Source organism: Callorhinus ursinus, unplaced genomic scaffold (assembly GCF_003265705.2).
Source record: "Callorhinus ursinus isolate GAN/ISIS: 27379988/994484 unplaced genomic scaffold, GSC_fseal_2.0 scaffold7, whole genome shotgun sequence".
Lineage (NCBI taxonomy): Eukaryota > Metazoa > Chordata > Mammalia > Carnivora > Otariidae > Callorhinus > Callorhinus ursinus.
In genome coordinates, this window is record NW_027397069.1 from 57,004,817 (window position 1) to 57,028,781 (window position 23,965).

General features: G+C 41.7%; 1 protein-coding gene across 4 annotated transcripts; it reads right to left on the bottom strand.

The window, feature by feature from the left end:
* Positions 1-854: 854 nt before the first annotated feature.
* Positions 855-23,385, bottom strand: NEK3 (NIMA related kinase 3). Of its 4 annotated transcripts, none has more exons than XM_073894626.1 (16): positions 23,311-23,385; positions 20,401-20,543; positions 18,552-18,645; positions 18,367-18,464; positions 17,100-17,162; positions 16,034-16,101; positions 15,854-15,940; positions 13,740-13,794; positions 10,897-11,097; positions 10,430-10,502; positions 8,170-8,219; positions 5,094-5,193; positions 4,421-4,564; positions 3,814-3,948; positions 1,852-1,978; positions 855-1,435 (listed from the first exon to the last, which is right to left on the bottom strand). In XM_073894626.1, exons 2-16 carry the CDS (start codon positions 20,515-20,517, stop codon positions 1,351-1,353), a joined length of 1,497 nt encoding a protein of 498 aa, XP_073750727.1. In that variant the 5' UTR covers positions 20,518-20,543; positions 23,311-23,385; the 3' UTR covers positions 855-1,350. The 4 variants fall into 4 exon arrangements, with proteins under 4 accessions (XP_073750727.1, XP_025730766.1, XP_025730765.1 ...); XM_025874981.2 differs by having other exon boundaries at positions 8,170-8,216; positions 17,100-17,183; XM_025874980.2 differs by having other exon boundaries at positions 17,100-17,183.
* Between the last annotated feature and the right edge of the window lie 580 nt (positions 23,386-23,965).

Consider the following 23,965-nt stretch of genomic DNA (forward strand, 5'->3'; position numbering starts at 1 on the left):
AGGTTAACAACAGCAGTAATAAATCATGTTGAAATCGCATACTCTCTGATGGGAGGTGATGGGAAGAGCGCCTCACCTCCATGGTATTCTTCCCCAAACCCTTGAGCTCAGTCTCATCACGAGGAAACTACCAGACGAAAAACTGAGGGACATGCTACAAAATGCCTAACTGGTATTCCTCAAAAATGTCAAGGCCCTGAAAAATGACAGATGGAGAGACTGTGAGAGAACAGGGAAGACGAAGGATGACGAGATGTCTAAAGGTAGGCAAAGTGGGGGGGGGTGAAGGTCTATACCACAGTCTTTGTACCTGAAGATTAAAAAAAATGGTTTAAATCTACAAGACGTATGTATTCCGTATTTCAGGAGATCCCTATGAATCATCCTGCTATAGATTCAGCTACTTTCCCTGGTTCTTCGCTGGAGCACCATTCCTCATACCTGCTCAGGCTTCTGCTGTTTGCACACTCACCTCCGTGAGATCTCCAGAGAGGAGCCTCTTTCTTCTGGAGTGTAATATGTCGCCTCACGACCACATCCCAGGATGGAATGACAGGACCCAGCACATGCATGTCAGGGTGACCCACACAAGTTGGCATCCCATTAGCCCATGAGTTCCACAGCACTCTCTACTTTCCAATACTTTCCACCTTTGGCCTATTTCTTTCTCCTGCACAAGACTGCCAACTTCTGACAAGATCTGTACTGGCCCACCGCCCCCGCTTCCCACAGCTGATCCTCTGACCTGGGTGCTTCTGTGCATCCTGTGAGGGCCGGTATTTAAGGATGGCGGGTCATTGGCCAAGATCATGATCACTACCCAGAAACAGGCCTTATTGGAAAGCTGCACACCATTATTTTCCAATTAAATTTATTTAGATCCTCAAACCTTTCATAAATGTAAAAAGAGTCACACAGCAATTAAGCACCAATCATAACAGTGCAGAAATAACATGATGGGCTGCTGCCATGGTCTGTGGTCAGCACCCCTATGAGGAAGGATTATCACCCTCATTTTAGAGTCGTGGAAACTGGGGCTCAAAGAGCTTAAATAATTGCCCACAATCACACAAACTGTAAGCAGTAGCATCCGATTTCTGTTCCAAATGCAAAGCCTGAAGCTCAGAGCCATTCTTCCATGCCTTCTCCTTTCAGTTCAAAAACTCATGAGAGTTACAGATTTTTTAAGCCTTGTGGTACTAATCAGGAACAATTTTAAATATTCACAGTTTCCCCCTCTTCATTCTGTGCCCAAAGAAAACTGTGGATCCCATGAGCTGATATTATCCAAACATTAATTCCTCACTTTAAACATCTACCCGATGTGATGAAGGAGCACTTCCTTGGGCATTACCCATCCAACAGTTCTTGCCAGCCAGCTCGCTGCTTCAGTTCTGATACCCAGTCAGGCCTGTCGTCATCCTCCTCAAAGTCCCTGTGAAGACACAATTTTGATATTAAGCCTCCACAGCAGGGGCACGGTAAGTATTTTTTGGTGGCTCAAAGCAGAACACTAACGTCACAATATTTACATTTTTGAAAAATGCACTCCATAAGGCAACTGACCAGAGGTAAAACACTGTTAGCTCTTCCAAAGGAACACTTCTTTCACGTTTCTATAACATTTGCCAATAAAATCCAATATATTAAAAAATAATAAGTCCAAGGTGAATGGTTGAACTCAGGAATTCTATGAAAATACCGTAACGCATTACTCGTCCCAGACAAAAGATCAAGATAAGAATATTCATTTGTGATGTCGAGTAATATAACCAGCTCCTGCTAAACCTGAAATTAAGGTATGATTTTCACACACAATGGCCAGAGCCATGTAGGTATATCCCAACATACGTGTCCTCTGCATCCAGTCTAGGTTCCAGTCTCTCTGGGTCCAAAATGACAGAATCGTGACCTCCATCCACACTGTCTGACGCTTCTGTTTCTTCAGACAGGGGGCCCTTCAAGAACCCTTCTGAACCTTCAGAGGAAAATTATGCGAATTTTAACAGTAGTGGCGTAATTAGTGAATGTCGGACTAAAATCTTCCAAAAGCTTGCTGGCTCACTGAGGACAATAGTATATTTCTTTTGTAGTGCCTTCCCCATTACAGAGCATGATTTCTGGCATGAAACAGGCCTGTGAAGCATCAGTATGGGTATTAAACTTAAAAACAGTACCTTCTTCAAAAGAAAAATTTAGAAAATCATAATTAAAACCTTCAAATATAAGAACCTATATTAAAGTTATCTTTGGATCGTCGTCTTCCAGTTGTTTTTCTTTTGAGCTCCCCACCCCCAACTCTCTCCCATGATGGGGAATAAAATTAGGGAATGGAGACCACATGCATGCTTTCAAAAAATTTTCTAGATGGCAACTGCTTTCAGATTTTTGCTCACACAACAATAACCTAACACAAAAATGTGGGCTAAATCTTTAGAAAACCCTTTCGTAATAGAGCTATGACATAGGTTTTAAACAGTGAACAGGGACCAGAAACAAAATCCAGGACCTACAATTGCTAAAACAAAATTCACAACTGTTAACCTTCCTTAACATCATCCTTCTATGCACCCACCTCTGCTGGGGCACCTAAGACAATTTGCACACAGCTCTATCAGAACACACCTCTAAAAATTCATCTACACCACTCTAAACCTCTCTCCTTGAGTGCTGGTCTCCCACCAAACTCCCCCAGGGAAGGAGCTGTGTTTTCTTCTTCTTTTTTTTTTTTAAATCTTAACCTGGCATGTTTGGCACTCAATAAATACTGACCAAATAAACAAAGACAACTAAATCTGTTAAAATAAATACGGTCAAGGCTTGCCACAGCATTACTCGCTCTACTTGGCATAATTTATCTTAGATCTTAACTTAGCAAGATGGCTTAATAATTGAATTATCAAAATTATACACACATGTACACACCCTTAATGCAGTCCTTTGGCCTCGATTCCTAAAGATAGTATTATAAAAGGTAATTTTGTGCAATTTTAGTGAAAATGTCTGTAGAAATGATAATAAAGTCAAATCCTAATTATTCCTCTTTCTTGAGGTCTATTCAATATAGCAGGATTCAAGCATAGAGCAAAAGAAATCTTGAAATTCCTCAAAGTTTACCTTGATGGGAGTCTGAACTGTAGAATGAGTAAGGCAGTGGTGTACTTGCATGGTTAAAAATGGGCTACTCTCCAAAGTAGTCCCATAATTATTAAAACAAGCAAACAAATAAGCAATTAAAAGTAATGAAGCTCCACGGGAAATTTTAATTAGAGCTCAATACTGGCTAAAAAAGATTCAAGGAAACCTAAAATGTACCATGTTATGAATCATTTTATAACTTTAAAATCAGTCTCTGGGTAGGGTAAATAGGGAATTTTTTTAAATGGGTACATGCTTTCAGATTCGGAAGGTGGGAAAAGTTCTGGAGATGGATGCTAGTGATGGCTGCACAACGGAAATATACTTAATGCCCCTGAACTGCACACCTAAAAATGGTTTAAATGGCAAATTTAGTTTATGTATGTCTTACCACACTTTTTAAAGAAATCAAAGGGGAGACGCCTGGGTGGCTCAGTAGGTTAAGCATCTGCCTTCGGCTCAGGTCATGATTCCGGGGTCCCGGGATTGAGCCCCTGGGCTCCCTGCTCCGCGGGAAGTGGGCTTCTCCCTCTCCCTCTGCCCCTCCCCCTGCTCATGAACTCTCTCCCTCTCAAGTAAATAAATAATATCTTTAATAAATAAATAAATAAATAAATTGAAATAAAAATAAAAAAAATCAAAGGTTTCCACAGGTAGGTAATAGACTTGAGTCACCTGGTCTATATATTGTATATGTTTGAAACGCCAAGCTGAGATCTGCATTCTTAAGGATGTTCATCAGAGTTTCTGGAGTCTCCTTCAGCCACTGCTTACGGGTGTTATTTTCACTGTACTTTATTACAGAACCACCTAGTTGTGAAAAGTTGACAGTTAGGGCCACGTAAAAAAGATTTTCAGCATATATCTTCCAGACTGTATTTTCAGCGAAGTTAATTGTATTTTCCTCTCTACTAAAATCTATTTCACTCACCTACATGAGCACTGCTCTGATACATGACACCAAATATCTTTTACAGAGTGACATTAAAAACAACAAGAACAATCTCTAGCCCATTAAACAATCATGAGAAAATGCTCTGTAGTGGGCACCTGGGTGGCTCAGGTGGTTAAGTCTCTGACCCCTGATTTAAGCTCAGGTCATGATCTCAGGGTTGTGGGATCAACCCCCACATCGGGCTCCACAATGGGAGTTGAACCAGCTTCAGATTCTCTCTCTCTTCTGCTCCCTCTGCCCCCACCAATACTTGCTCTCTCTCTTAAAAAAAAAAAAAATCACCTAAAGAAAATGTTGAATAGTAACAGCATTCAACTGACTACTAACCTCTCTCATCCCCGGCTGCTAAACTGGAGGAGAGTATGGCTGCATTTTCCAAAGCCGTGAGAGCTGTGTTGGGGACATTTTTCTCCCACTGTCGCCTGACAGGACTTGGTGAACTGAGTTTCCTCAGATGGACTGATTTATTATCTGATTTTAAAATGTAAAAAAGTATTGCTAAGCATATTATTTATCATCTATATGAACACATATACTTGAACAACTACATAGAAAGAAATCTTTCTTTTCTCTTCCAAACTCAAATCCACTCACAATGTTTTTCAAGTCTAAGCAGTAAAGGGAATGGAAAAAAAAAAAACCTCCAAATGAAAAGGTAAAGCTAATCATTAAAGTGAATTTTTAAAAACACATATATATATTATACAATGTACAAGAATGAAGCCCCAAGAGGTTGTATATTTCTGCACATGGTTTCTATGACAGAGAGTGCAAGAAATACTGTTTTTTTCTAAAGGCTCTTATTAATAAACACTATTCTCTTTTTTTTTTACGAGTAATAAAGTATTCCTATACCATTAAATAAATCACTGGATAAACAAACAAAAATCTGCCTGTCCACTTGTTTATGACACCTATGACCTAGTAAGATGAAAATTAATATTCCTTCCATATTCCCCAATTCCTCACTTATACAACAATTAGATTTTGAATAACTTACCTTTCTCTTTGTTTACTGTCCCCAGTGCACTTTCAACTGAATTTTTATTAATGTTTTCTAAATTAGTGTGGCTGTACTTTCTAGCTTCTTCTTCCCTTGGCTTTAAAAGGGATTAAAAATACAGATTAAAAATGCTTAAAATACTACAAACAAGGTAAGGTAGGCAAAGTCAGCTACCTTAGTTTTAAATAAAGATTAATGAATTTAAAAAACATTAATAACCATAGAACCCCACACATCACTGTATATGTCATACATATTTATATGTAGGTTAAAAACCATATACATACATATATATTAAAGTCATATATATTTCTAATCCTGATTTTTTTTTTAAAGAGAGAGTGAGAGCAAGGGGCAGAGGGAGAGGGAGCAAGAGAATCCCAAGCAGGCTCCATGCTGAGCGCAGACTACGACGCGAGGCTCAACTCACAATCCGGAGATGGTGCCCTGAGCAGAAAACGAGTCTGACGCTTAACCGACTGAGCCACCCAGGTGCCCCTATATTACTAATCACTAATATCGATCAATGCAAATATGAAGAGGATATATAAAATAACAAGAGGTATCTGAGAGGTCTTTATAGAAGCAATGAGTAATGAAAAATTTCAGTATGGTTTGTGGTTTTGGGCTTTTCATGCTGGAATATCAAAATGAGATTTTTTTTTATTTTTTTTACTTTTATTTTTTTTTAAATGAGTTTTTTTTTAAAGATTTATTTATTTATTTGACAGAGAGAGACACACAGCAAGAGAGGGAACACAGCAGGGGGAGTGGGAAAGGGAGAAGCAGGCTCCCTGCTGAGTAGGGAGCCTGACGTGGGGCTCGATACCAGGACCCTGGGACCATGACCTGAGCCGAAGGCAGACGCTTAACGACTGAGCCACCCAGGCACCCCTCAAAATGAGATATTTTATAAAGTTGCTATATATGGTCAAAATGTTCCCACTTCATCTGAGTGGCTCAGTCGGTTGAACATCTTGATCTCTTGATTTCGGCTCAGGCCATGATCTCAGGGTTGTGAGATCGAGCCCCGTGTAGGCCTCCACAATTGGCAGGGAGTCTGCTTGAGATTCTCCCTCTCCCTCTCCCACACCCTCCCTCTAAAAATAAGTAAATAAAATCTTTAAAATGTTCCCACTTAATTTGGTATTTTTCCAAATTATCTAAGCTCCTGATTTCATGAAATATAGTAACACACTGTCTAGACGCCATTAAATCTGCATATATTTTGAGAAGGAATACATTTCCTATGCCTAGACAGCTTCCAGCATATAGGTTCTCAATGATTTGTGGAATGAATAAATAAACAGTAGGCTGTAACTGGAACTTTGTGCTTATTTCTATACAGTGGTTCTCAGACTTCACTCCCCACCGGGCGAAGGGCCCCCCCATAGACAAAGAAGTCAGAATCGCGATGGGTAGTGGTGATGAGCAGTTTTTAAAAGCCCTGAGGGCATTTTGATGTTGCATCCCGGCCGACGGTCACTGCTGTACGGACTACAGCCTCAAAGAGTGCTCCAGGCTCGGTGCCACTCGGCTCTGCCCTCACACCGTCACACCTTGCCGGCTTGCCTAAGACCTTCTTCCTACCTCAGCTCTTCCCTTATCTGACCAATTTCCTGGCTCTCTCTTCGTTCTGCTTACATTTCACCCTCTTTTCATCCGCAAGAACACCTGGATGTGTCCACTGTAGGGGGTATGAAAACGACAGGGGTGGTCCCTAGGACAGGGGTCAGGATTGTCTGCAAAGGGCCCTGAGGAAACTTTTTAGGAGGCTGGGATTTCTAGATCTTGATTGTGGTGGTGGTTATATGACACTATAAAATTTCCAAAATTCATCAGACTCTACACTAATGGGTTAATTTTACTGCATATAAATTATGCCTCAATAAAGCTGGGGAGAAAATAGATATTCTCACACGAATAAAAAAAAAAGTACAGGGGCAGGATCTAGTCCATTTGTGGCAACATAATGGTGGGATGCTGTTATTTATTTACCACCAAATCTGCATTCCAAAAAATTTGAGAAGTTTAATTACTAGTACATTCCATAAATAGAATGATTTGTTGTTAGTACATTTTTTCTTTTTGGAATTAAAAGGTGGATGAAGAAAGCAAAACAAATCGTGAGTAGGGCACGATTTACTGGGTTGAGTTTGGCAACACTCAGAAGTAGATCCGCTGTTCTCTTCAGGCCTTTACTGCAGCTTTCATATTAAAGAGCTCACAGCCGCCCAGGGCAAAACAAGACAAACAGGACCTTGAATGCCAGGCTGAAAAATGTCAACTTGGTTTGTCAGATAATGGGGAGGCACTAAAAGTTCCGAACAGAAAAATGTCAAGAGCAAAATACAGATCTAAATATCCCTTAGACATTAAAAGGAAAATATTCTGATACAGGCTATACCATGGATGAACCTTAAAATTACTATGCTAAGCAAAATCAAAACAAAATAAAACCCTATGCTAAGCAAAAAGACACAAAAGGACAACTACTGCATGATTCCACTCCTGTGAAATATCTGGAATAGGCACATTTATAGAGACAGAAGGTAGGATGGAGGTTACCAGGAGCTTGGGGTGGCAGTGCCCATCAGGGAGGAATGGGGAGTTATTATATAATGGGCAGTTTCTGTAACAGGGTGATGAGAAAGTACTAGAAACAGAGAGCGGGGATGATTACCCAACACCGTGAATGTGACTAATGCTGCTGAATCGTATGCTTAAAAATGGCTAGGATGGGAAATTCTGTGTTATATATGGTTTACCACAATGACAAACAAACCAAAAGCCAAGCTAAAGCAAGATGTTCATGACTGAAAGCAGAACACTGCTCTCTCACATCTACATTGAAACCACTGGTCATCAGTAATTAAAAACAGAAAAACAAGGCACATGAACCAAATGCTCGGGGATCTCCAGCAGCTCAGCTGACAGCGCGGGCGACAGCCACCAATTACTTCTCGTGCCAAAGGCCGAGAAACTGCTGGCCGGGAGGGACCAGGCCCACGGAACCCAAGAGAGGAGAACCCAAGAGACAGGGGTTTCATAAATGTAATTTCCAAGCTCTTACCATCGTGGATGCTTCATTTTCCAAAGCTATCTTGCTTCTGCTGGGGTCTGCTTAAAAAGAAAAGAGAAGGTAGGAAGAGAAGGCATGCAGAGGCTCATGTGACTAAGTTCCTCATGTGATGTGCAGAAAGCCCAAAAGACAAAAGTTTTTGAAGTCCAAGAGCCAAAGCCTTAGGCTGAATAGTGATATCAAGCTTTACCCACCCGGTAATTTATTTTTTTATTTATTATTTTTTTAAGATTTTATTTATTTATTTGACAGAGAGAGACACAGTGAGAGAGGGAACACAAGCAGGGGGAGCGGGAGAGGGCGGAGCAGGCTGCCCGCTGAGCAGGGAGCCCGATGCGGGGCTTGATCCCAGGACCCTGGGATTGTGAACTGAGCCGAAGGCAGAAGCACTTAACGACTGAGCCACCCAGGAGCCCCATCCCACCCAGTAATTTAAACAGAGGCTGTTTCTGCTGTTTTGCTCCTGATTTTAACATCTGAAACGTGAGATGCTCCGCATCCCTGGGAGGTCACTGTCACCTCAAGCTCAGGCTAGCTGTGGCGCTCTTCCTGACAGCTATGACAGCCCGTGGAACAGGGATCCCTCCTAAGAAGGGAGCTGCTTGTTCCCTCACGAGGCACTGGTAGCAGCAGTCAGCGAGAACCTGGGTGCCAGATCCCTTCGAGAAGAGTGGCTGATTTGCCCCAGTAGAGTCCGGCCATCCATGTTCCTCATTCATTCAACATTGTAAAAACTTGCTATCGAGCATCTGTGATGACAGGTGCTGAGGATACAACAGAGAGCGAATGAGACGCAGCCCCCGCCCTCAGGGAGCGTTCGCCGTTCTGGTGGAGATGCCACCAGACACACGGTCTGCGTGCTGGCCTTTCTCCGCTGGTTTATTCCTCTTTTTTAGGAATGGTAAGACTACACTTAGCCAAACTATTTTGAAACTTTTCTTAGACTGGCTTTTATTGTTGTATTTTAAAACTAATTTCCCACTACCCTGGGAGGAGGACAAAAGCTACAAAATAGTACCTAACGTAAAGTTAACACTAAAGCAAACTGTGGAAACAAAGGTAATTGGCTAGCCCTTAAGGAATGGAGAAAAGCCTGAATTACAAGACCAAGGGGTTTGCATTACTAAAAGGATATACAATCCTACAAAAATAACATTTAAAATTGAATTGTCAGAAAACAGTAGGGTTTTTGAGTGTTTCTTGTGGAGTATGTAACCCTGAGATAGTGGGCACCAAACAATGAGGGTTTACAACATGTCCCTAGAGTTGATGATCTATTTCTGTCTTCTCTCTTATTCTGGTCAGATCTACCATCTTCGGTGGATATCATCAGATGGAAGGTCTGAGTCATTGATGACAAATAAAAAGGAACAAAAATAGGGGCGCCTGGCTGGCTCAGTCAGTAGAGCCTATGACAAGTCTTACTCTCAGAGTCGTAAGTTCGAGCCCCATGTTGGGCATAGAGTTTACTTAAAAAGAAAAAAAAAAGAAAGAAAGAAAAGAAAGGAACAAAAATAGCTTTGAAAAAATTAAGAGATGACAACTTTCAAAGAGACAATAAATTACATTTGAAATTTATTCAGGATCAACTAAATATATATGGAAATTTTGTGCAGCTATTACATGGACAGTTTCAACTCTTGAAAAGGCATTTATTGATTGATGGATTTAAAAAAGAGTTTATTTATTTGTCAGACAGAGAGAGCACACGAGCAGGGAGAGCAGCAGAGGGAGAAGCAGACTCCCACTGAGCAGGGAGCCCGATGCGGGGCTCGATCCCAGGGACCTGGGATCACGACCCGAGCCAAAGGCAGATGCTTAACTGACTGAACCACCGAGGTGTCCCAAGGCTCTGCTTTTTAAAAAATTTTGTTTACCAGATGGTTCTTTGGACACGTGGGGATAATTTCCTACAAGATTAACATCGTATTTTCATGGTTAGATTCCTAGGCCAGGCCACAGAAGCCTTCCCTACCTGACCAAAGGGAACATGGTACTAATAATGAAACAGAGAACAATCTTTACATCATTAAAATCTCCAAACTAGGCTCTTTGGAGCCTAGTAATTTCCCTGGAAAATTAAAAGTATAAAAATCAGTACAGAATTACATCTGAAACAGCAATAAGAAAATTTTAATATCAGGAGATCTCTGAAATTGTCTCTAGTAACTTGAAAATTATATTTTTCTTTTTTGTTAAACTACATTTTAAATGAAAACTGAACAAAAAGTAAGCCTTCTAAAATTCTTACCTTTTTTCCTTGGTGTACTATGCTTAGAGCTTTTGGTTTCTTCTAATACCTGCTCGCCATATTCTGTGATGATCTGAAAATTTCAAGCAGAGAATTTAAAGATGTGAGGTAAGGTACACTTTTCTTAAGCCACTGCCATAATGTCATTTAATTATCAACATTTCTTCCCCACAATCGTATTTACAGTTGAAAAATAAAAATGCCATTTATTAAAGACCTATAATTTAGACACACAAATAGACGTTTCTACATGTCTAGAGAAAGATAAGAAAGGTTACACAAACTCTCCCCGTGAGTATTCTCAGGGAACGGCATTATGGAAGGGAGAGGAGGGGCAGGAAGTTTTTATTTTTTGTATACTCTTCTGCATTATTTGAATTTGTACAAGCATGTACTACATGTTGTGTTTAAAAGATAACGAACTATTTGACCCTACTTGAAAACCACTCCCAGTCGATCTAACATACCTCTGGGGGTAAGCACTTGCGGACAAGCCGAGCCAAAGAGCCTCTAGAGAGGAGTGTTGTAGCGGAAGGGCGATGTGAGGGATTCCTTTTAAACATCTGCTTGATCAGATGCTGGAGTTCGCAAGAGTACTGAGATGGCAGTGGGCACAGGGACCCCTGACATATTTTGAGAATAAGACTTTTCCAGCTGTTTGCCTGAAACTAAAAAGTAAAACCGAACTGTAAGAGCAGAGACAAGGCAAGAGTGGAAGAAATTATCAGCTCAACGGAATTTTTATGAATTAATTTAATTTTATAAGAGTATCTGCTGCCTGGTCATTTTTCTTCCCAGAGGGAGCCTTAAGGTACTATTCAAAATCTTACGGTGGGTTCAGAAGGAAGGTAAACATAAACAGTGCAAAACTTCCCCATCTGGAGAAAGGGTTAGCATCGATTCCAGCTTTGGATACTTTAAAACTTGCAGTGTGTGTGCGCAGATACACATTTTTAACATATTTTAAAAATCAAGGTAATGCATACGTGTAGCTTTTTAAGACGTCAGTGGTACTAACAGGCTTACAGTAAGTGTAACACCCCTTTGCTTCACTCCTCCCCAGAAGCCCCTACTCCTGTCCCCTTGTGAGATGCATTCCAGACTATTCCAGCTTTAAACATCTACTACCAGATCCCTTTTACCTTTCATGTCATCAGAGAAGCTATTAAAATTTGACAAGCAATAGAATGGGAATCAAAATGACATGCCAGAATAACATGTAAAAGAATCTTCACTGTAGAATAAACACTGAAATTAACATTAGGTGTTAGCCTTGGTGATACTTGTGTAAGAGCATTTTGGCATTCTGCCTTGGAAATGCACCCTATTGATAAAATATGTAAGTGAAGATATGAAAAAGGGAAAAAAGTCAACATATAACAAGGGAAAAATTCAGGTCGTGAAAAATGAGACTGAATCTGCTTTTGAAACATTATACCAGGTTTCTGCATTTCCTAAAGGTTTGAGAACTACTTTTGCCTCAAAGCAGATGAGAGAACAGATTGTGTGCCAAATGTCAGGGCACTTAATTCTTATTCTTGCTAGAAAAAATAAGAACATGTATATGAAAGTTCACAAAAAAAAAAGAATCAGGGGAATAAAGAATATAATCATAAGTAAGATACCAGAGTTTTAAAAATAATCTTATTTGTATAAAACAGTGGTTCTCCACTTGGGCTGCACATTAGAATCACCTGTTTTAAAGATTTATTTATTTATTTGAGAGAGAGAGAGAGAGAGAGACAGAGCAGGTGTGGGCAGGGAGAGGCAGAGGGAGAGAGAGAATCTCAAGCAGACTCCGAGCTGAGCTGCGAGCCCCATGCCGGGCTCAATCTCAAGACCCTGAGATCATGACCTGAGCTGAAACCAGGAGTCAGATGCTCAACCAACTGAGCCACACAGGTGCCCCTAGAATCATCTGTTCTATAAAACACTACTCTCCAGGACACCCTCATGGGTTTCAATTCAATTAGTGTGGCATGGGCCCAGGCATCGCCATTTTGTAGTCTCCCAAGTTGTTCTAAGGATGCAGCTGGTGTTATAAACCACATACATTCGAGGAAGACAGCACGTGGTTTCAGTGTGAGTGCCTTTCACCCTTTCTCCAGATGGGGAAGTTTTGCACTGTTTATGTTTACCTTCCTTCTGAACCCAGCACAGGGAATATAGCCAATAATATCGTAATAATTTTGTATGGTGGCAGACGGTAACTATGGTTATCGTGAGCATTTTGTAACGTATGTTAAGTGTTGAATCACTACGTTGTGCACCTGAAACTAACATAATACTCTATGTCAACCATATTTCAATTAAAATTAAAAAAAATGAAAAAATGCTTGGTTAGAGCTAAGTTTCAATCTGTACCCAAAGGACAGAATTTATTTCTATGAAAAGCTAAGACTTAATAGGGACGAGGGCTATGATTGTTCGTTCTGTGTACTAAATAACTGCTAAATAAGCCGACCAAATTATTTAACCTCTTTTTTGTTAAACTAATTCTTAAAATATCTTGAAAAAAAATAAATATAAAAAAATTTTTGTTCACAATAGCCAAAAGGAGAAAATAACCCAAATGTCCAACAACAGATGAATGGATAAACAAAACCAGGTATAAACACATAATGGAATATTATTCAATCATAGAAAGGAATGAGATTGTGACACATGCTACAACATGGACAAACCCTGAAAACATTATGCTACATGAAATAAGCCAGACACAAAGGGAAAAGTACTGTGTAAATCCGCTTATATGAAATATCTAGAATACACACATTCTCGGAGACAGAAAATGGATTAGAGGTTACCAGGGGCTGGAGGGGAGGGATGGGGATGGAAACAGGTATGAATTCATCTGTTAGAAGGTGGAGGAGGGTCGGTAATGGATCCTCCAGACCAAGAAGGTACTTTAATACTGAAAAACAAAGCAAGCCACTCCGTACCGTTTCCGGAGAGTTTTATGCAGGGTAATTACCGACAGGGGCAATGGGCAGGGGGCAAGACGGGCAGGGGAATGCAGGGCTATTCTCTGCCCCATACTCCACCCCTTCTCCACAACTATCTGGACCTTAACCCCCAGCTTCTCTGGAGCGAGGGGCATGGTGGTGAGGTCACGAGTTAGTTATCCAAAGTGGTACCACCTGTGCACCAGAGGGAAGAACAAGATGGCAGGCCAAAGATGGAGTCAAGGCTGTCAGCGCTCCTACAGTGTCCGAGGGAAGCACACGGCCAAGTGGAATCTGGCACATTACTAAGGGCTTAGCCAGATATGACAAGAGGCTGCCTTTTCCATTTTACACACCATACTTACTGGATGCTTAAGGGTACAGAGCTCATACAGAATGCATCCCAAGGACCAGATGTCACTGGAAGCATAAAGAAGCAACGTAATGACAAATGGGTTATGAGTGATTATATGAAATATAAAAGAAAAGAAAAACGAAAAATTAACTTTAATAAGAATAAAAATCACCAGTAATTCCTAGCTATTAAAATAAAATACATGATAAGTGTGGTCTAATACTTAGGTACTTACTACAGTAATGTTCACAGTAAAACTCTCTGCTCCCAAGCCCCTACCCTCCAAATCAGGGTGGTTCAGGTATCATTTCAGCAGCATTTGGTACAGGAGGGAGTATTCGTGGACTCAGACTGGGGTAGCTGGAAGAAGGGCTTTAGGAGTCATTCAGTGTACCTTCCACCCCAACTATCTGGGAGCAACCCCAGGCCTTTTTATCACACCTCCTGATAAATAGCTCTTTACCTTGGGCACAGCCTGTGCCCCTGTTGGATGGCTCTAGGGAGAGTGGTCTTCCTTCTCATAAGCCAAAATGTGTCTTCTGGGAACCCTCATCACTCCCTGTGTTAGCTCTACATTCCCAAACAAAGAGAATAAGACCACTCATTCTTCCACAAAACAGTTCTTCAAAACTCAGAAAGGAGTCCTATAGCTTGCCCCGTACGCCCACCCTTCTTCATACTGAGCATTTCTGTCTCCTCCATCATTCTCACAACCTAGTTGTCATGCCCCAGACTTTTTCTACGTCATATTCTTTGCATTTTAACTAATGGCTTTAATCAATGGTTTCCCCTAACTTTCGATTTTTTAAAATTTCAAACGTACAGAAAAGTACATGTCCACATGCTCTTAGACTCCCCGACTGTTAAATTTGCCACGTTTGTGAGCTGTTGCCCTCTTCCATAGATATCTGAACCTCCTGAAAAAATGACTGCAGACACCAAAGACTTCACCCCCAAACATGTCAGCATGTATCTCCTCAGAGCAAGGATACTCTCCCTCATAAACACAATACCATTGTCACATCCAAGAAATTTAACATTAATTCAATAATATCATCGAATATTTGTCCAAGCTCAAATTTCCCCAATTGGCCCAGTAAGTTCCTTTATAGCTACTCTATCCCCAGTGCACTCAATTTTACTCTTTAAAGAAACTATTCAGTATGGATTATCATATTCTTTCCAGGAATCAGCTCGACAGAAGGTAACAAGAGCCTGTAGGTGTTTCTATTTCTAGGAATTCATGCCAAGAATGTGTTATAAGATAATGACCTATTTATGTACAACAGGTCTATTAATCACAACACTGTTTATGATACTGAAAATTGGAAATATATCATTAGACCAACATTTGTGAAGAGTTTAAATATGTGGTGATATGAATATGATACAATATAAAATTTTTTAAAAAGCAGGATGCCAAGTTATATATAGAACACATAAACTAGGTTTAGGGAGGAAAGTGAATGGATAGAAAAAACACCAAAATGTCATTAACAGCAGTGAAAAAGTAGGTGACTACTATATCCTTTCTTGTATATCTCTGTATTTCCAATACTCCCCCTGCTCACCCACTGCATCAAGGGGCACGTTATTACTTATAGTCAGAAAAATATTATGTTTTAAATCATAGGGTCTTAATACCATCTTCTTTTAATTAATGAACCTATCAGTCAAGTACTTATTATCAAGTCCTGCCAATATTAACTCATTTACATAATCCAGTGGTTCCCGAATTTTTCTGCACACTGGAATCATTTGGTGATGCTGGAAAATTACCATTACCTGCTTCCCACCCCCAGACACTCTGACATAACTGGTAGGGCTACAGTCTGCACTGCGGGACTTTTACAGGCAAGAGCAGCAGAGTGTGAGAAGCAGTCATGTCATTCATACTGTTCCCTAGAAATGACTAGCCTTTCCTTTGGCATTTACATTTAGTTCCTTTCATCTCTGATTAAAACAACTGGAAAACTGTGACTTTCACCTAGAAGCATGGGCATTTAGATTCTACACTGCTTTCAAATATATTATTCAAAAACCAAACTTCACTTGTCGGCTACAATGCCTGTCACCAAGCGGTTATGCTTGGGACTTCTTGTACCAAGTGAAAACATTACTTACCTTTTATTGTTGTAAGGCATGTTCTCCCAAATTTCTGGCGGCACGTAATAAGGTGTTCCCACATATGTACATGCAAACGCCATAGGACTAAAACCATAAAAAGGCAAAGCACAATTACAGTGCATTCCTGAATAATGGATATTTTGATTGCTGTCACTACTACAGAATAGATATACATACCTGGACAGAAGACGGGCAGATCCAAAATCTCCCAGCTTTACTTTTCCATTTTGGGTAAGGAAGATGTTCTGCATTAAAAAAGAAGAGCTGAGATTATGTCTTGCATCATTCACCCACAAGGCAGAGATCTCCGGAGAAGCTGTCTTCCAAAGACTGCTGATGATGGAGATTAAGGGTAGAGATGCTGACAGCTGAGTCCCGGAGTGGAACACAAAAGGATAAGATACGTTCTTGACAGCTACACGTTCCCCTGCTTGGGAATTCAGGATCACTGCTTAGAAATCAAACAAGTGAGCTTAAGATTTGATCGTCAGACAGGCACCTGGGTGGCTCAGTCGGTTAAGCGTCTGCCTTCAGCTCAGGTCATGATCCCAGGGTCCTGGAATAGAGTCCCGCATGGGGCTCCCTGCTCAGCAGGGAGTCTGCTTCTTCCTCTACCCTTCCCCCTACTCATGTGTGCTCTTACTCTCTCTCTCTCTCAAATAAATAAATAAAATCTTAAAAAAAAAAAAAAGACCATATCAGGCAGAGCCTGATGGAGCACCTGGGAACGTGTCAGGAGGACTCCATGGGGCAGGTCCAGGTCTCGATGATTTACCATCTGAGAACGTACGGTCTGGTCTTAGCACTCACTAAGAGAGCTTAAAACCTACTAACATACACTAGTAAAGAGATTTAATGATCTTTCTTTTTTTTTTTAAATGTTTTATTTATTTATTCATGAGAGTCAGAGAGAGAGAGAGAGAGAGAGAGAGAGAGAGAAGCAGAGGGAGAAGCAGGCTCACCACAGAGCAGGGAGCCCGATGCGGGACTCGATCCCAGGACCCTGGGATCATGACCTGAGCCCAAGGCAGACGCTTAACCATCTGAGCCACCCAGGCGCCCGATATTTAATGATCTTTCTCAGGTAGTACCGTACTTGGCTCGTATAAATATTAGGTTGACAAATGCTTCCAGGCTAAATGAAAATGTCCCAAAAGGAAAGAGAAGAACACAGAAAAAAGACTGAGTGGAATACTTTTTGTTTCTGTTTTTGCTTTTAGGCCACAAAAGGTATTCCAGTTACCTTGGACTTGATATCTCTGTGTAACACACGTTTCTTGTGAATGTGATTTACTCCAAGGCACATCTGTGTAAACCAATTAAGTATCTGTAAGGAAAAAGCATGCAGTAACTGCAGGAATGCAGTAACTGGTTCGTGTTAACCCCAAATCCCAAAGAATCGTCTCCAGGCATTAGTTGACCTGGATTTTCCATAATGTAAATACAGAACCCCTAAAAATTACATACTTCAACTAAGATTCCATGTTACCTGGAGGAATTCGGAAAAACTGAATCCCATGTTCCATCATCTTGTGTATGATCTAAATAGCAATTTAGTTCAATAAAACTCCCACTATGGTTCTCTTGAATTCAACCAAATAAAAGTATTTCTTAAATATATATATAAAGGTAGTTCACCACTAAGGAATGAGTATGTTACAACTTGTTGTAATCATTACGTCAGATTTTCATTTGCCTTTTCAGAATGTTAATTTATTAACATTGAAAGATTTCATTATATTGTCAACCATCCTGTGAGTCAGCATTTTCTTCTTATAAATCCCTAGTCAATAGTACTCAGAATTTCTAAGTACCTAGGGAATCTATAATTAAATGTCAAACTGATTTTTTTTTCTTTTTTGCTATGGAGATTCATTCATTTGAAGCCAAGGTTGATCTCCTTCTCTGGCATCCATATTTTTAACAACACAACTTCTAAATAAAAATATTTATACCAAATGCTTTTATAACACGTTATACCCTAAATCAAACTAAATCCCAGGGTTTTTATTTAAATATTTTTCTTAGTCAAGTCATTCCAGTAATATTTAATACACAGTTTTCCTTTAAAAAGGCAGGAAGTACCAGACTTAAAGGAAAGTGCTAAATTGTAAAAGGAAAAAGTGTGAGAATAGGTATTCCCATGACACAGGAGTTTGGGCTTCATTCTTCTGATGCTCTAGTCATGCAAAATAAATCTATCTGTCTTCTACAATGTCAGTACAACAAAATTTAAAATTTGAAATATATAGGACAAAATAGGAGTAATACAATTCTGAAACTCTTCTAAACACAGAAGTTTTATTCCTTGATATTTTATAAACATATCTATTGAACTTGCTGAAAATACCTCAGGCAGCCACCTCCTGCACACAAAGCAGTAGCACTGATACAGAAGTGAACGGTTTCTAACAAGCGTATCAGGTAAGCACACGTACAGTGCTTTTATTGGAACTTATACATGCTTTGCTTCTAAACCCTGAGAGAAACCATGGAAGCCCGTCTCTTACCATATCTTCAGGAAACAACTTTCCTTTCTGATGCTTTATCTTTTGCATTAGGTCCCCTCCGTCACAATATTCCATCACAATATACAGGTGTCCCTCAGCTAAAACAAACAGAAGACTCTTGAGGAAAGCCTGGTGGCCATAAATCAAATTCCACAATGCATTTATTTGGGGGAACTCATATTTACCTTCAAATGATTCTCGAAAGGCAACAATATTGGGGTGTTTCATTTTGGCTAACAGAACAGCCTCCTTCCTAGAATTCTGTGTACCAGAGAGAGACTAGAAGAAGATTTTAAATAGCATAAATGGAACCACTTCATTTTAAAATGGATAGCTTTGAGAGCTTTATAGCAATACAGTATACAGTTGACCCTGGAACCACATGGGAGTCGGGGACAGTGATCCCCCGCCACGTGCAGTCGAAAATCCACTTGTGACTTTTGACTCCCCCAAAACATTAACTACTAATAGCCTTGGAATAACATGCAGAGTCAATTAACACATATGTTGTATGTTATATGTATTATATACTATATTCTCACAATAAAGTAAGCTAGAGAAAAGAAAATGTTACAGGAAAATCACAAGGAGGAGAAAATACATTTACAGGACTGTACTGCATTTACCAAAAAAATCTGCGTATAAGTGGTCCCATGCAGCCCACATCTGCGTTGTTCAAGGATCAAGCGTGGTTTGTATATGTCAATGCCAAAGGCAGTTTTATAGCAACGACTGTGACCCAACTTATGTTTATCAAACTCTAGGAGAAAACATGGCGATTTTTCAATTATGGCTATATTTTGCATGCTAAAGCTGACCCCTTATACCCTTACAAGTATAGAATGTAAACCGGTTTTCACATCAGCCTAATCATAACTGATGTGGAGAGCCAGCATGCCATTAACCATAGTATATCCTTAGAGAAAAACTAAGGCTCTCATGTCTTACTGTCTGCATCACGTTTCCAGCCCGCGGGCCCAGATGAAAAAGAGACTGGTTTGTAAGTGTGGTAAGGATGGAAGAAGCTGGTTTCCAAAGCTGCTTATCCCCTAACTTACTCTCCGAGCACAAAAACCCAAATGACTTATCTTTCAATTACGAAACTGCCGTTGGAAAAAAAAAAAGGAATTAAAAAAAGATATTTAAAAAGGGGGTGCCTCGGTGGCTCAGTAGGTTAAGCCTCCAACTCCTGATTTCGGCTCAGGTCATGTTATCAGCGTCTTGAGATGGAGTCCCCTGTTGGCCTCTGTGCTCAGCGGGGAGGCTGCTTGAGATTCTCTCTCTCCCTGTCTCTCTCTGTCTTTCTTGCTTGTGCTCTCTCTCTCTCCAAAATAAGCAAATCTTTAAAAAAATGCAAATTCACAGGCCCATTTGGACCTACTCAACCAGAAACTCAGGGGTGGGGCCCAGCAATCCGTGTTTTAACCTCCAGCTGACTTTGAAGCCCACTCGAGAATCACTAAAAGAGGTCAAGAACACCGTGGGGAAATACTTAGAATTCTGAGAATTTTATTAAAATGTATTTTTAAAAAACTGATCAAGACACTCTTAAGCAGCCTCCATGGCACAGATTCTTTCCTGTGACAACTATGATAAACAAGGATAAGGCAGCACGTTCCTCACCTTCCAGGGAGATAAAACCCAAAACTGATCCACAAAATAGCTTCCCTGATACCAAAGGTTACATGTTAGGTTTTTGCTCTTCATTGTATTTTTTTATGCTCTATTTTCATTAATATGGCACCTGAGCTGCTTCTGGCAAAGCTTCTTACCCTCTTAGGTAGGCAAAATTGGAGAATATTCATTGAGATAAAATAAACATCAATCGCCACCTAGACTACTTTTCTCCCTTTGTGTTAATCACAAAAATTACCTAAAATCCATATAAAATACATCAAGACCTTGTAAAGCTAATGAATAAACCCATTACATCTTTTGCACGAAAGAACAATTCCACGTTAAATCTCAAGAACTCATTTTCCTGGGCAAATTACATGTCCATTTTCAACTTGAGCTAATGGCTTCAGCAGTGACCTTTGGAAGCCTTATTTCCTTCATGGCAAACAGCTGATTACTGCTTTCTTGCTGAATCAAAAGGGCTCGGCCGAAGGAGCCCTCCCCGATCACTCTCAGGACCACGTAGCCATCCATGCTGGGGCACCACGACCTCTCCCAAACTGTATTCAAAAACAGAAACATTGACAAGTAAATATATTTTCAAAAGGCAGAATGAATTCAAAGTAGCTCCAAATCACCATGATAGGACAACAGCAGTTTATTCCTTTATGGGCTGAACAGGTAGACCCTGAGCACCCATGCCAAGTTTTATAATCCTGAATACAAAATACATTTACAGACTGTACTGCATTTATCAAAATAGCTGCATATAAGTGGCCCCGTGCAGTTCAAAGTTGCGTTGTTCAAGGGTCAAGGGTGGTTTGTATACATCAATGCTAGAGGCAGTTTTATAGAAGTGCACTCTGACCTCTCATGGTCCCTGCTAGCATGCCTGCCCCAAAGCAGATGGGACCTCAGACCTCAACAAATGTAGGGTGATGAGTCTCTCTCTTTTTTTTTTAAGATTTTATTTATTTATTTGAGAGAGAGAATGAGATAGAGGGAGAGAGCATGATAGGGGGGAGGGTCAGAGGGAGAAGCAGACTCCCTGCTGAGCAGGGAGCCCGATACGGGACTCGATCCCGGAACTCCAGGATCATGACCTGAGCCGAAGGCAGTCACTTAACCAACTGAGCCACCCAGGCACCCCGGGTGATGAGTCTTACAGAAAGAGTTATGCTGGCATATGGCAGAAATATCCAGAGTCGTCAGGAAAATGATATTTAACTGAAGCCTGAGGGTGAATGGAAGTTGGCTAGGCAACGGGGGGAGAGGGGGAGAGTGATGTAGGCAGAGGGACTGGCCTATTTAGGAGCAAAAGAGATTGTGTTCAGTTCAAGGAGTAAAAAGAGGACTGTCACAGGCTGATGAGGCAGACAGGGCCTTATCTGAAGGCCGTTGTAAGCCAAGCTCAGGTTGCTGGATTTTATCCTTGGGGTAATTAATGTGCTGTCTCTGAAGGATTTTAACCAAGAGAGCATATTAGGAAAAAATCACTCACTCTGGCTGCAGAGCGAGTGGACTGCCCACAGGAGAGAACAGGAGGGCTGGAGTGGGACTCCAACAACAGAAAAGGCGGGAAAATGACAATGGAGTGGAATGGGGTGGTGGCAATGGGGACGAAGAAAACAAGAAGAAAATATGTGGAAAGAATTGGCAAGATTTTTGGTGACAGATTTATGGGGGACAAGCAGGGAGAATGGGACAAGGTAGACCTCCCAGTTTTCCAGTGTAAACTGGGTGAATGATACCATTCCCTGAAAAAAGGGAAAAGCACAATTGTTGTGAGTGTGTGTGTGTGTGTGTGTGTTTCATTTTTCTGACAGTGGGAGTGTGGCGGGGGTGGCGAATGGCATGGTGAAGGGAGACATTTGTTCCTTTTAGGACATGTTGAGCTGGAGGTGCCTGGGATTAAGAAGAGATAAGCAGAGTCTTTGAACTTCAGTCTCCCTTTCTGTATTTCCCAGATGAAGCAGCTAGCTGGATTGGTTCATAGGTAAAGGAGACTGAATATAAAGTTCCTAACACTTTGCCTGGTACAGAGGAGGCCCTGGATAAACGGTAGCCATTATTATTATTAAAACCTTAGCAACATGATGCATTAAAAAAAAAAAAACCAATGGAATGAATTAACTTAATTTTCAGAAAGCCTACTTGTAGTGTTTTTTTGTTGTTGTTGTTTTTCTAATCACACAACAAAGAATTATGAGGCACGGAGAGCCCGGCAGGTAAAGCAAAATCACAAACTAAAACATACACTACAGCAACCTGTAAACTGTCGTTTGTATTCATGTGTGTCATAGAACCACCTGCAACTTTAGAATTAATTTCTCCATATTAACCAAATTAGAGGCATTGTGTTCAGAAACAATTCTTTTCAAGAACAGTCAGGTCTTTCAGTGTATTTAGGGATCTGAAAGAAAAAAGTTAGTTGCCACTATTCTAACTGGCCCTTGGTAATACCTGATTTCACAAGGAGGCCAAGGGCGCCTGGGTGGCTCAGTCGGTTAAGCGTCCGCCCTCAGCTCAGGTCATGACCCCAGGGTCCTGGGACCGAGCACCGCATAGGGCTCCCTGCTCAGTGGGGAGTCTGCTTCTCCCTCTCCCTGTGCCCACCCCCCCGCTCCTGCTCTCTCTCTCTCTCAAATAAATAAAATCTTAAAAAAGAAAAAACAAAAAAAACAAGGAGGCCAAGTTTTCCCATATTTCTATTGTTTATTCTTCAGGGTCTTTATTCTATGTCATGGACAGTAACCGATAAGCAAGAACCACCACTGACTTTTCTTAGCTGAAAACCAGTATTTATTTGGTCCTTTCTGCCCACATCTGTCCGTGACTCAATATGACAGCCGTAAGATCAGTAAAAGACCTGTATATACTGAGTGTGACGAAGTCCCTTTGTATGCTCCTCCCAGTCAAATAGGAGTAAAATGATTTGGAAATGGCCAGAAGTGGGCTCACGGGGGAGAAACCTTGGCGCGCAAGCTGAGAAGGCATGCACGCGGGGACCGCACCAGGCGGGAGGCCAGCGGCGCGCAAATCCTTCCCGCCGGAGGCCCCGCGCCGCCTCCAGGCCGCCACCAGCGCTGAACCCGGCGCCGCAGCGGGCGCCGGGAGGACAGAGGCGGCCGGGGGGGGGGGGGGGACCTGCGAGCGAGCTGCCCAGGCCCGGGGCGGAGCTGGGGCGGGGATCCGAGAGCGCCAAGAGCGGGTCTCCCACTTGCCCCCACCGCGCGGGGGCGCCGCCCGCTCCCCGAGCCCCAGGCCTCCACCGCCGGCCGCGTTCCTTCCTCCAGAAGCTCCCTGCCAGGCGGCGGGACCACTTACCGGCTTCCCCGGCGACCGGAGCCGACCCTGGCGTTCCCGGACTAGCGCGTTTCCGCCGGGCGGGTCGGCAGGTCGTTTCTCGGGTTGCCGGTGAAGGAAGGTTCTCGGGTTGGGCGGGAGGCGCTATTATCGGAGTAGCCGGGCCTACTAAGGGCGCGTTTTAAAACTGTTGCTCCATAGCGCCCTAGAACAATGGCAATATTTTTGAGGGAAAGTGTCTCCCAGCAACCTGAGTTTTGCCTCCAGTTTAAGCGATAAGTTTCTCGGGCTCAGCACTCCCCTTACTACGTGTGGGATCTTGGGCAAGTGTGGAAAGGCAGAACAGTGAGTGGCCCCCGCAGAGATGTCCACATCCTTCTCCCTGGAAATTGTGGGTGTTAGGTTCCATGGCAAAGGGCAGTTAAGACTGCAGGTGGAATTAAGGTTGCCAACCAGCTAACTCTAAAATATGGAGGTGTGGGGCGCCTGGGTGGCTCATTTGGTTAAGCGACTGCCTTCGGCTCAGGTCATGATCCTGGAGTCCCCGGATCGAGTCCCGCATCGGGCTCCCTGCTCGGCAGAGAGTCTGCTTCTCCCTCTGACCCTCCCCCCTCTCATGTGCTCTCTCTCTTTCTCATTCTCGCTCTCTCAAATGAATAAATAAATAAAATCTTTA

Coding starts and splice junctions, on each gene's coding strand:
- NEK3 (XM_025874980.2), bottom strand. CDS start 20,517: ATGGATGGCTACGTGGTCCTGAGAGTGATCGGGGAGGGCTCCTTCGGC. Junction 11,098..13,739: donor TCTGTACCCTTAAGCATCCA/GTAAGTATGGTG, acceptor TTTACTTTTTAG/TTTCAGGCAAACAGCTGGAA. Junction 1,436..1,851: donor AGACTGGATGCAGAGGACAC/GTATGTTGGGAT, acceptor GTGTCTTCACAG/GGACTTTGAGGAGGATGACG.